This window comes from Oryx dammah, unplaced genomic scaffold (assembly GCF_014754425.2).
Source record: "Oryx dammah isolate SB20612 unplaced genomic scaffold, SCBI_Odam_1.1 HiC_scaffold_5, whole genome shotgun sequence".
NCBI classification, from domain to species: Eukaryota; Metazoa; Chordata; class Mammalia; order Artiodactyla; family Bovidae; genus Oryx; species Oryx dammah.
In genome coordinates, this window is record NW_024070189.1 from 88,440,093 (window position 1) to 88,453,123 (window position 13,031).

General features: G+C 47.0%; 1 protein-coding gene across 2 annotated transcripts in view; it reads left to right on the plus strand.

Annotated features, from left to right (window-relative positions):
* Window positions 1-13,031, plus strand: part of TMPRSS9 (transmembrane serine protease 9) — a 30,026-nt gene that overhangs the window by 1,448 nt on the left and 15,547 nt on the right. The window contains exons 2-7 of one of the 2 annotated variants that reach the window (XM_040241876.1): window positions 2,110-2,237; window positions 4,217-4,284; window positions 4,393-4,562; window positions 5,403-5,444; window positions 10,240-10,353; window positions 12,068-12,239. In XM_040241876.1, the coding sequence (XP_040097810.1) occupies window positions 2,110-2,237; window positions 4,217-4,284; window positions 4,393-4,562; window positions 5,403-5,444; window positions 10,240-10,353; window positions 12,068-12,239 (694 nt within the window). The remainder of the gene's footprint in view (window positions 1-2,109; window positions 2,238-4,216; window positions 4,285-4,392; window positions 4,563-5,402; window positions 5,445-10,239; window positions 10,354-12,067; window positions 12,240-13,031) is intronic. The other variant, XM_040241877.1, reaches the window with a different exon arrangement.

Consider the following 13,031-nt stretch of genomic DNA (forward strand, 5'->3'; position numbering starts at 1 on the left):
AGTGCAGGAAAACTGGTTTTCGTGTGTGCGTGGGCGCATGCGCCCTGCCTCCCCCCTCAACCCTGTCCCCCAGCAGGAGTCAGTTTCACAACTCCATTCTAGAAGCACAGATACATTCTGGGACAACAGTTAGATCAAATCTCCAGCAGAACCTCTGAAGCCAAGGAAGGCTTTCAGTTCAGTTCAGTTCAGTTGCTCAGTCGTGCCTGACTCTTTGCGACCCCATGAATTGCAGCACAACAGGCCTCCTTGTCCATCACCAACTCCCGGAGTTCACTCAGATTCATGTCCATCAAGTCAGAGATGCCATCCAGCCATCTCATCCTCTGTCGTCCCCTTCTCTTCCTGCCCCCAATCCCTCCCAGCATCAGAGTCTTTTCCAATGAGTCAACTCTTTGCATGAAGTGGCCAAAGTACTGGAGTTTCAGCTTTAGCATCATTCCTTCCAAAGAACACCCAGGCCTGATCTCCTTTAGAATGGACTGGTTGGATCTCCTTGCAGTCCAAGGGTCTCTCAAGAGTCTTCTCCAACACCACAGTTCAAAAGCATCAATTCTTTGGCGCTCAGCCTTCTTCACAGTCCAACACTCACATCCATACATGACCACAGGAAAAACCATAGCCTTGACTAGACGGACCTTTGTTGGCAAAGTAATGTCTCTGCTTTTCAATATGCTATCTAGGTTGGTCATAACTTTTCTTCCAAGGAAGGCTTTCAGTTCAGTTCAGTCGCTCAGTCATGTCCGACTCTTTGCGACCCCATGAATCGCAGCACGCCAGGCCTCCCTGTCCATCACCAACTCCCAGAGTTCACTCAGACTCATGTCCATCAAGTCAGAGATGCCATCCAGCCATCTCATCCTCTGTCGTCCCCTTCTCTTCCTGCCCCCAATCCCTCCCAGCATCAGAGTCTTTTCCAATGAGTCAACTCTTCGCATGAGGTGGCCAAAGTACTGGAGTTTCAGCTTTAGCATCATTCCTTCCAAAGAAATCCCAGGGTTGATCTCCTTCAGAATGGACTGGTTGGATCTCCTTGCAGTCCAAGGGACTCTCAAGAGTCTTCTCCAACACCACAGTTCAAAAGCATCAATTCTTCGGCGCTCAGCCTTCTTCACAGTCCGACTCTCACATCCATACATGACCACAGGAAAAACCATAGCCTTGACTAGACGGACCTTAGGCAGCAAAGTAATGTCTCTGCTTTTGAATATGCTGTCTCATATTGGTCATAACTTTTCTTCCAAGGAGTAAGCATCTTTTAATTTCATGGCTGCAGTCACCATCTGCAGTGATTTTGGAGCCCCCCAAAATTTAAAAACAATTTTAAAATTACAGTTCAAATTTGTCCCCTTCCCAGACAGCTCAGAATTTTACTCAGTGATGTACAGTTTTACACGGGCCCTTGGCTGGACTGTTTCTCCAAGTGTGTGGGAGCCGTGGGTATTTCAGAGGAAAAGTGTGGGGCTTATTGGGGGCCCAGAGCATAAGCACTTGCGTCCACATAGTGGGGTTCTTGTTATCTTTCTTTTTAGTTCCTTGCAGGAGAAAACAACCATTTTTAGAATTGTTTTAGTCTGTTTGTTCTATCTATTCAATAAATAAATATCTAAATATCTATCTGGATGAATATTCGTTCCAGTAAGTAGAGCTGGGACCAGACTTCCATAGTGTAGATGACAGCTACTTCTATTTTTAAATTAAAAAAAAATTCTTTTTCTTTGGCTATCAGATGGCCTTCAGGTGAGTGATGGGTGAGAGTGGATGAGGGGGCACGTAGTGACTTCCCTGATGGTCAAGTGGTTAGGACTCGCAGGGGATACAGGTTTGATCCCTGGTAGGGGAGCTATGATCCCACATGCCTGGTGGTCAGAAACCAAAATCATAAAGCAGAACCATTGTTGGAACAAATTCAATAAAGACTTTAAAAAAATAGTCCTCTTGAAAAAAAAAGAGCACTGTTAATAGTCACTCAACCCCCAGGGAGTCAGCCCACCTGCATTAGTTGGGATGACCACCCCTGGGGTGGCAGGGGGCCTTGGAGGTCAGCTTCACTGACTGAGCCCTGCCCCTGCAGTGGGCGCTCTCACGGGGCCCTGGTCTCGTCCGCAGCCTCCCTTTCTACACAGGGCGTCGACACAGAGCACACGGCTGAGCTGCGTGGGATCCGGTTTGCCCCCAGCTTGCAGCAGGAGACCTCAGAGTACTACCGCACGCTCACACCCGCTCTGGAAATGCTGGTGAGGGTCCTGGGAGCCAGGGGTGGGGGCGGCAAGTGGGTGGCCAGGGGCTGTGACTGAGGCAGCAGGGCAGAGGAAGGGAGAGGGGCCATGGGATGAACAGGGCACGGCTGGTTCTTTCTGGAAAGCAGGGGATGGCAGCATCGGGTGGGAACCTCCGTCTACAAGACCCATAGGTCTTATTGGAAGGTTGTAAACTGCATTTCAGTAGAGAAATCAGAACTTTCCTATGTGGCTGGTGGGAATCTGAAAAGGGGCAGCCTCTGTGGACAGCAGTGTGGCAGTTTGACCCTGATGCTGGGAAAGATTAAGGGCAGGAGGAGAGGGGGCGGCAGCGGATGAGATGGTTGGATGGCATCACCAACTTAATGGACTTGAGTCTGAGGAAACTCCGGGAGTTGGTGATGGACAGGGAAACCTGGCGTGCTGTAGTCCATGGGGTTGCAAAGAATTGGACACGACTAAGCAACTGGATGATGAACAGCAATACCACCTGACCCAGCCATTCCGTTCCTGGGTGTCTGCCCCAGAGAAACCAAAACGTGTGTCCACACAGAAATCTGCTCCCAAAGGAAACGTGGTGCTCCCAGCACATGAGTCATGATAACCCCCAAGTGAGAGCAGCTGGACTGTCCATCAGCAGCTAATGGACAAACAGCTGGGAACCCTCCAACCCTCCAGCAGCCCTGACACCCACTACCACTACCAGCTGGGGAGAACACGCCACTCAGTGAGAGACGCAGACACGGACACTCAGGCGGTGACTCCACTGGTGGGGAAGGTCCAGAACAGGCTGATCCACAGACACAGCGAGTGGGTTCCTGTGGTCAGGGGCTGGGGGAGGGGATGGGGGGTGTAACTGGTAATGGGGATGGGCTTCTTTTGGAGCGATGAGAATGTTTTAAAATCGTGGTGAGTTGTACAAATCTGCGAATGTACCTAAAGGCCCATCTAACTGTACACTTTTAAAAGGTGAGCTTTTATGGTAGGTGACTTACACCCCTTTTTTTTGGCTGTGTTGTGTGGCGTGTTGAACTTCCCTGCCCGGGAATTGAACCCACGCCCTCTGCAGTAGAAGCACAGAGACTTAACCACTAGACCACCAGAGAAATCCAACTTATACCTCACTTGGTTTTTTTTTTGGCCATGCCATGTGGCATGTGGGATCTTAGTTCCTCTGAAAGTGAAAGTGTTAGTCACTCAGTCATGTCCGACTCTTTGCAACCCCCATGGACTATAGCCCACCAGGCTCCTCTGTCCATGGGATTCTCCAGGCAAGAATCCTAGAGTGGGTTTCCATTTCCTTCTTCAGGGGATCTTCCCCACCCAGGGATCAAACCCAGGGCTTCCACATTGCAGGCAGATTCCCCTTCCCAGGCATGGAACTAATGCCCGCTGCAGTGGAAGCTCAGAGTCTTAGACACTGGACCTGCAGGCAAGTCCAAATTCATCCATTTTTAAAGTGACATTTAGTACAGTCACAGAGTTGTGCAACTATCACCTCTAATTCCAGGAGCTTTCATCACCCCCAAAGGAAACCCCGTCTCCCATCAGCAGTCACTCCCCTGCTCCCCAGCCCCTGACCACCAGGAACCCACTCTCTGTGTCTGTGGATCAGCCTGTTCTGGACGTTTCCCGTCAGTGGAGTCACACCCTGTGCGTCCCTCTGTGTCTGCTTCTCTCACTGAGCACCGTGTTCTCAGGGTCCGTCCACGTGGTTGTGAGTGTCAGGGCTTCGCCTCTGCTCATGGCTGAGTGATGCTCCTGTGTGTGGAGGGACCACACGTTTCTCCGTCATGTGTTGGTGGAGCTGTGTTTTCCTAGGCACGACCTGGGACTGCCCACCCCATCACTCACTCAGCGGTGTGAACTGACTGCACACATGGAGTTGAAGAGGAGGTGCTTTTCTCCTCCTCCCCCACTCTCCCACCCCAGGGTCTCATGGGATCTCACATTTGTGGCTGTTGTTTCTCTTGCAGTTTGTCAGCAGCTTTCAAGAGACAGAATTGGAGTCCAGCTGCGTGGGCTGCACGGTGCTGAGTTACTGGTGAGTGAGGGCCTCCTGGGGGTAAAGGATCTTGGGGGACCCCTGGATTTGCAGAGAATTCCAGCTGAGAAGTGCCCTCCCTCTCAAGGCCAATGTCCTCCCCACCAGGGAGGGCAACGCCAGCGTCCTGGTGCGTTTCCGGCTGCACTTTCTGCTGCTGTGGATGCCGAGCCCGGGCCTGGAGGAGCAGCTATTGCAGCGGGGACTTCATGCGAGGCTGCAGGGCCTTGGCATCCCCCTGGCCTCCTATGGCACCATTGTGTCTGCCCAGCTCACAGGTGAGTGACCCCAGGGTTGTGGCATCCCCCAGCCCTCTGTGGCACCATCGTGTCTGCTCAGCTCACAGGGGAGTGACCCCAGAGACAAGGAGACTTTGGGAGGGATGTGCTGGGGGAGGGGAGCCAGGTGGAAGTTGCATTAAACTTGACACTTTCCATAATCGACCCTTTCAGTGACGAGGAAACATATATACATTGCTTTACCTTCAGTGGTAGACACCACAGGGTGGCAGCTTGTAATTATTTTCATCTTTGCCACCCACTGGGTCTCTGTCAAGATGACTCAACCTGGCTATCATAGCACAAAAGCAGCAAAGACAATATGTAAACAAATGGACACTTCTCTGTGTATCAATAAAACTTTATAAAAACAAGTGGTGGGCCAGATTTGGCCCCTGGCCCCCTGGTATAGAACTAAGCGTAGATGTTATACTCTAAAATTCTAAGATTACTGTGTGTTGGGATTTGACAGCCAGATGTGATTTTAGAGTGTGCAGATTAAAAGGTTATTGCCTTGACCTGGCATTGGAGGACATTTACAGTCCCCTTCTACCACCCCTGATACGCTTGGTGTCTTAGTAACCTCACCAATGCTAAGAGAGATTTCTGCACAGATGAAATTGTTTCAGGTCTTCACCATCCACTCTGGCAGCCACCTGCCCCATGCGGCTGTTGTGCTCTTATTATGAGGAACAGAATATTTTATCTGATTTTATCTCAGTTAAGTTAGACTTTAAGGGGCTCCCAGGTAGACAGTGCAGTTCTCTGCTTTGCAATATGATGTTGTCAAAGAAATGCGCCACTCGCTAAATAATCTTTTATTTCTTTGTTTTGCTGCAGGAAGCCAGAAGGGGCCACTGACAGAAAGAGACTTAAAATCAGGTATGTTTTGATGAATGGATAAAGAAAATGTGGTGTTTACACCACACATGTACACATATACACAATGGAATACTACTCAGCCATAAAAAAGAATGAAATAATGCCATTTGCAGCAACCTGGATGGACCTAGAGGTTCTCATACTAGAAGTAAGTCAGGCAGAGAAAGACAAATACCATATGACATCACTTATATGTGGAATTTAAAAGATGTTACAACAAACTTATCTACAAAACAGACTCACAATATTGAGAACAGATTTGGGATTGCCAAGGTGGAGGAGGGTCAGGGAGGGAAGGATTATGAGTTGGGGATTAGCAGATACAAACTATTATATATAGGATGGATGAACAATAAAGTCCTACTGTATAGCACAGGGAACTATTAATATAGTCAATGTCCTGAGACAAAACATAAGGGAAAAGAATATGAAAAAGAGTGTATACATGTATAACTGAATCGCTTTGCTACAAAGCAGGATTGAACACATTATAAACCAACTACTGTTGTTGTTTAGTCGCTCAGTTGTGTCTGACTCTTTGCAACCCCATGGACCACAACATGCCAGGCTTCCCTGTCCACTATCTCCAGGAGTTTGCTCAAATTCATGTCCATTGAGCCATCCAACCATCTCATCCTCTGTCATCCCCTTCTCCTCCTGCCTTCAATCTTTCCCAACATTCTGAGCTTTCCCAGTCAGTCAACTCTCTGCATCAGGTGGCCAAAGTATTGGAGCTTGAGCTTCAGCTTCAGCATCAGTCCTTCCAATGAGTATTCAGGGTTGATTTCCTTTAGGATTGACGGGTTGGATCTTCCAAATATCCAAGTGATTCTCAAGAGTCCTCCAGCACCACAGTTCAAAGGCATCAGTTCTTCAGCGCTCAGTTCTCACATCTGTTCATGACTACTGGAAAATCCATAGCTTTGACTATATGGACCTTTGCAGGCAAAGTAATGTCTCTGCTTTTTAATATGCTGTCTAGGTTTGTCAACACTTTTCTTCCGAGGAGCAAGTGTCTTTTAATTTCATGGCTGCAGTCACTGTCTACAGTGATTTTGGAGCCAAAGAAAATAGAATCTGTCACTGCTTCTATTGTTTCCCCATCTATTTGCCATGAAGTGATGGAACTGGATGCCATGATCTTTGTTTTTTGAATGTTGAGTTATAAGCCAGCTTTTTCACTCTCCTCTTTCACCTTCATCAAGAAGCTGTTTAATTCTTCTTCACTTTCTGCCATTAGGGTGGTGTCATCTGCATATCTGAGGTTATTGATATTTTTCCCAACAGTCTTGATTCCAGCTTGTGATTCATCTAGCCTGGCATTTTACAAGATGTACTCTACATGTAAGTTAAATAAGCAGAGTGACAATATACAGTCTTGACATACTCCTTGCCCAATTTTGAACCAGTCTGTTGTTCCATGTCCAGTTCTAACTGTTGCTTCTTGACTTGCATACAGGTTTCTCAGGAGGCAGGTAAGGTGTTCTGGTATTCGCATCTCTTTAAGAATTTCCCACAGTTTTTTTGTCATCTACAGAGCCACAGGCTTTAGCATAGTCAATGAAGCAGAAGTAGATATTTTTCTGGAATTCTCTAGTTTTTTCTATGACCCAGTAGATGTTGGCAATTTGATCTCTGGGTCCTCTGCCTTTTCTAAATCCAGTTTGAACATTTGGAAATTCACAGTTCACATACTGTTGAAGCCTAGCTTGGAGGATTTTGAATATTACTTTGCTAGCATGTGAAATGAGTGCAGTTGTGCAGTAGTTTGAACATTCTTCTTTGGGATTGGAATGAAAACTGCCCTTTTCTAGTCCTTTGGCCACTGCTGAGTTTTCCAAATTTGCTGGCATATTGAGTGCAGCACTTTAACAGTATCATCTTTTAGGATTTGAAATAGCTCAGCTGGAATTCCATCACCTCCACTAGCTTTGATCGTAGGGATGCTTCCTTAGGCCCACTTGACTTCACACTCTGGGATGCTCTAGGTAAGTGACCACACAATTGTGGTTATCCAGGTCATTAAGATCTTTTGTGTATAGTTTTTCTGTGTTCTTGCCACCTCTTCTTAATATCTTCTGCTTCTGTTAGGTCCATATCATTTCTGTCCTTTATTGAGCCCATCTTTGCATGAAATGTCCCCTTGGTATCTCTAATTTTCCTGAAGAGATCTCTAGTCTTTCCCATTCTATTATTTTCCTCTGTTTTTTTGCATTGTTCACTCACAAAAGCTTTCTCATCGCCCCTTACTATTCTCTGGAACTCTGCATTTAAATGGGTATATCTTTCCCTTTGTCCTTTGCTTTTCGCTTCTCTTCTTTTCTCATCTATTTGTAAGTCCTCCTCAGACAACCATTTTTGCCTTTTTGGATTTCTTTTTTTGGAGATGGTTTTGATCACCACCTCCTGTACAATGTTATGAACCTCCATCCATAGTTCTTCAGGCACTCTATCAGATCTAATCCCTTGAATCTATTTGTCACTTCCACTGTATAATCATAAGGGGTTTGATTTAGGTCATACCTGAATGGCCCAGTGGCTTTCCCTACGTTCTTCAATTTAAGTCTGAATTTTGCAATAAGGAGTTCATGATCTCAGCCACAGTCAGCTCCTTGTCTCTCTCTCTCTCTTTTTTTTTTTTTTTTTGGCTGACTATATAGAGCTTCTCCATCTTTGGCTGCAAAGAATATAATCAATCTGATTTCAGTATTGACCATCTGGTGATGTCCATGTGTTGAATCATGTCTTGTGTTGTTGGAAGAGGTGTTTGCTATGATCAGTGCATTCTCTTGGCAAAACCCTGTTAGCCTTTGTCCTGCTTATAAATCAACTGTACTTCAATTTTTAAAAATCAAGTATGTTTTTTCAGCCCCTTGCCCTCTGCCCAGTTTTCTCTGTTTGCAAACACCAAGAGAGGTTTCCTGAAGCATCTTTAAGGCACACAAAGGAAATCCCTCAAACACAGTAAACACTAGTTCTGTGCACCAGCCTTTTATGGGGGAGATGGAGTCATAGTCCTGTGTGAGCAAAGGATTTAAAAAATGAGGCACTTTTAATTGTTCAGAGCTAAGCATAATTAGAAGAAGGCATTATATTTTTTTAAGTGATGTAATGCTGGAATCAAGATTGCTGGGAGAAATATCAATAACCTCAGATATGCAGATGACACCACCCTTATGGCAGAAAGTGAAGAGGAACTAAAAAGCCTCTTGATGAAAGTGAAAGTGGAGAGTGAAAAAGTTGGCTTAAAGCTCAACATTCAGAAAATGAAGATCATGGCATCCGGTCCCATCACTCCATGGGAAATATATGGAGAAACAGTAGAAACAGTGTCAGACTTTATTTTGGGGGGCTCCAAAATCACTGCAGATGGTGATTGCAGCCATGAAATTAAAAGATGCTTACTCCTTGGAAGAAAAGTTATGATCAACCTAGATAGCATATTCAAAAGCAGAGATATTACTTTACTGACTAAGGTCCATCTAGTCAAGGCTATGGTTTTTCCAGTGGTCATGTATGGATGTGAGAGTTGGACTGTGAAGAAGGCTGAGTGCCGAAGAATTGATGCTTTTGAAGTGTGGTGTTGGAGAAGACTCTTGAGAGTCCCTTGGACTGCAAGGAGATCCAACCAGTCCATTCTGAAGGAGATCAACCCTGGGATTTCTTTGGAAGGAATGATGCTAAAGCTGAAACTCCAGTACTTTGGCCACCTCACGCGAAGAGTTGACTCATTGGAAAAGATTCTGATGCTGGGAGGGATTGGGGGCAGGAGGAGAAGGGGACGACCGAGGATGAGGTGGCTGGATGGCACCACTGACTCGATGGACACAAGTCTGAGTGAACTCCGGGAGTTGGTGATGGACAGGGAGGCCTGGCATGCTGTGATTCACGGGGTTGCAAAGAGTTGGACACGACTGAGCTACTGAACTGATCTGAACTGAACTGAATGTTGTTGTTAAAAGAAAAGATAGAAAGCATGCAGTTTTGGGGGAGGGGGGAAAGAGTCTGGACCACCTAGAATTTCACTGCTTTAAATATACTGACGCCCTCCCAGCCGGCTCACAGCATGAGTATCACACAATGTCCGCCTCTTCGTGACCCCATGGACTTAGCCCAGCAGCCTCCTCTGTCCTTGGGATTTCCCAGGCAAGGGTACCTGAGTGGGTTGCCATTTCCTCCTCCAGGGGATCTTCCTGTCCCAGGGATTGAACCCACGTCTCTTGCATCTCCTGCGTTGGCAGGTGGATTCTTTTACATTTATCCAGCTTTACCTCAATGGTTCCCAACTAGGGGTGATCCTTCCCCCAGGGGACACTTGATGTCTGGGAACATTTGTAGTCATGACGGCTGGGGGCTCCTGGCATCCAGAGGTGGTGGGCTGGCGATGCTCTCCACTCCACGGTGCCCAGGATGGCCCCCCACCCTGCAGAGAATGACTGACCCTAAACGTGAACCTACACTTCAGTGACAAATTTTATGTTATATGTACTCTACTCCAATTTAAAAGTTAATTTCACCTATTTCTTTTTAAAAAAATGGATGGCAGAAATGTAAAAAGTACACACGTGGGACATGTATGCTTGGGTTGCACAGCCCTGGCCCGGGTGCTAACTGGCATTCTTGTGTGTTATGTGTCTGTACTGACTCTGAGAAGATTGTTTCAGAAAGATTCAGTGAAAAGAAAGCAGAGAAGTGATGTTTTTCCTGCTCTGCAGTTTCTGCCTGGAGAGAGAAATCTCTGTGCAGACAGGAGAGATGGAGTGAGGCCAGGCACCTGGTTCTTGTCTGCCCTCAGGCCGCTGTCCAGGGAATGCCTTTTCCTGTGGGAACAGCCAGTGCGTGACCAAGATGAACCCAGAGTGTGATGACACAGCGGACTGCTCCGACGGCTCCGACGAGGCCCACTGCGGTCAGTCTGCCTGTCTGAACTGGCCCACAGGTCACATGGCCTTTCCGGGGTCAGCTGCTGGCTCTGTGCTGTGGGCCACTGTGCCCATCCCATGCAGACATGTGGGTCTGGCATTCACTGGAGCTGGGCAGAGAAAGGGAGGGAGCACCTGTGATATGACAAGAAACATGAGCAGGAAGCAGAGAAGGGAGAGCTTGAGGTGTGGGGTGAGAAGGGAAGATATCAGGCTGATAAGAGGTCCTGGTCAAACCGGGAAGCCTCGAATACCAGGAACTGGAGGTCTGTCCTGTACATAGTGGGGAGTCACCAAAAGGATCTGAGCAAGGGAAAATTACAGTTGAAATGTCGTAAGAGTAGTCAACATTTTTCTAACAGTGCTAGCCCATGCGATAAGGCAGGAACAGTGGTATAAGTATTGGAAAGGAAGAGGGAAAACTATCAAAATTTGCATATGATTATCTAAATGAATCAATAAATTGACTAAAAGGAGATTGGAAAAATAAGACAGTTCAACAATGAGAGGGAGATAAATCCTAGCACATAAAAAAGTTATTGCTTTTCTTTATACAAGTAATAACAGGTTAGAAGATATAATGGAAAAAAATCTCACTGTTGATCAAGATGTGCTCAGTCGCTCAGTTCTGTTTGATTTTTTGTGACCTCCACGGACTGCAGCCTGCCAGGCTCCTCTGTCCATGGGATTTCCCAGGCAAGAATACTGGAGTAGGTTGCTGTTTCCTCCTCCAGGGGATCTTCCTGACCCAGGGATTGAACCTGTGTCTCTCATATCTCCTGCACTGGCAGGAAGATTCTTTCCCACTGTGCCACCTGATCAATGGCAACACAAAATAAACATGGGTCATGTCTATAATAACAATTAAATAGAAAATGTTGCTGAAGGACATAAAAGGAGACTAAATAAACAGAGATATGGCATCCTATGAAAAGATGGACATATAAATACTTTGAAACTTTCAAAATACATGGTGAGGAACACATTCATAGTGTCTGGTGCCTGGATGTGGAAGATAATATAGAGGTTGATTGAAATTGGCAGGTGTGGTCAGGAGTCCCCGCAACCCCTCAGACTCAGTGATTCACTGGAAGTACGCATAGGACTTGGTAATGCTGCGGGTTATACCTTCTTACAGTGAAAGGATACGGCTGAAAGTCAGCAAAGAGAAGTGCAGAGTCCAGGAGAGACAAAGCTTAAGCAAGCTTCCATTTAGTCTCTTCCAGTGGAGTCAGGTGAACAGTGCTTAACCAGTTTACCCAGAAGCATATGTGACATCACACACAAAGTATTTCCAACCCCGGGGAGCTCACCCGAGTCTTGGTGTCCAGGGTTTTGTGTTAGGGGTCACATAGGTACGTAGCACTCATATAGCTGAGTTTAGTGTGTGGTTGTCTTGAATCTGCCAAAACAAAGGACCTCAGGCTGAGTGGATGAGACAGCAGAAATTTACTCTCTCCCCGCTCTGGAGGTTAGAAGGCTGAGATGAAGGAGTCGGCAGGGCCAGTTCCTTCTGAGGCCATGAGGGAGAATCTGTTCCATGTGGTCCCCCAGAATCTGCTGATTTGCTGGTTCAGATCTTTGACATCTGAACATGGGGACCGTGGGGATGAAAGACTGGAGACAGACGTGCCGGGATGGCCCCTGGGCAACTGCAATCCTGCCTTCTGGGGGTCCTGGTTGGTGATCTCTGTCTTGCAGACTGTGGCTTGCAGCCTGGCTGGAAGACAGCTGGCAGGATTGTGGGTGGTGTGGAAGCGTCCCCAGGGGAGTTCCCTTGGCAAGTCAGCCTCCGTGAAAACAACGAACACTTCTGTGGGGCCGCCATCATCAGCGCTAGGTGGCTGGTGTCCGCTGCCCACTGCTTCAACGAGTGAGTCCACGTCCCTGCAGGCTCAGAGCCCTCCCTGCACCTGTATCCCCTCGTCCTTCCACTCTGGGGACTCCACCACCCTGGGAGTGTCTTTGGAACTCGCTGTTTTCTTTCCTTCTCTTTTCTTTTTGTTAAATCTGAATGTATTTTAATTGTGGCAAAATATCCATAACACAAATTTACCATTTCAAGTGCATAGCTCAGTGGCATTAAGTACATTCACATGTCTGTTATGTAATCATCCCCACCATCCATTTCCGAAACTTTCTCATCTTCCCAAATTGAAATTCTGTCCCTTTAAACACTAACCCAGGGACTTCCCCAGTGGTTAAGACTCCACACTTCCAACACTGGGGACACTCAGGTTCAATCTCTGGTTGGGGAACTAGGATCCAGCAGGCCAAGTGGCCAAAAAATAAGAACAAACCACCACCACCAAAAAATATCCATACTGACTCCCCAGCCCCTCACCCAGCCCCTGGCCCCACCATCTACCTCCTGTCTCAGTGGATCTGACTCCTCTAGGACCCCCTGTGAGTGGGATCAGACAGTTTTGTCCTTCTGTGTCTGGCTTCTCTCACTGAGCATCGTGTCCTCAAGGTTTATCCAGGTTGCAGCAGGTGTCAGTTCTTTCCTTTTTTGGTTAGATAATATTCCGGTGTGTTGTTGGACATGTCTGTTCATTTATCCATCGATGGACACATGGGGTTCTCCTGCCTTTTGGCTGTTGTGAATAACGCTGCTACAAACGTGGCTGTGAGAGTATCTGAGTCACTACTTTCAGTTCCTTTG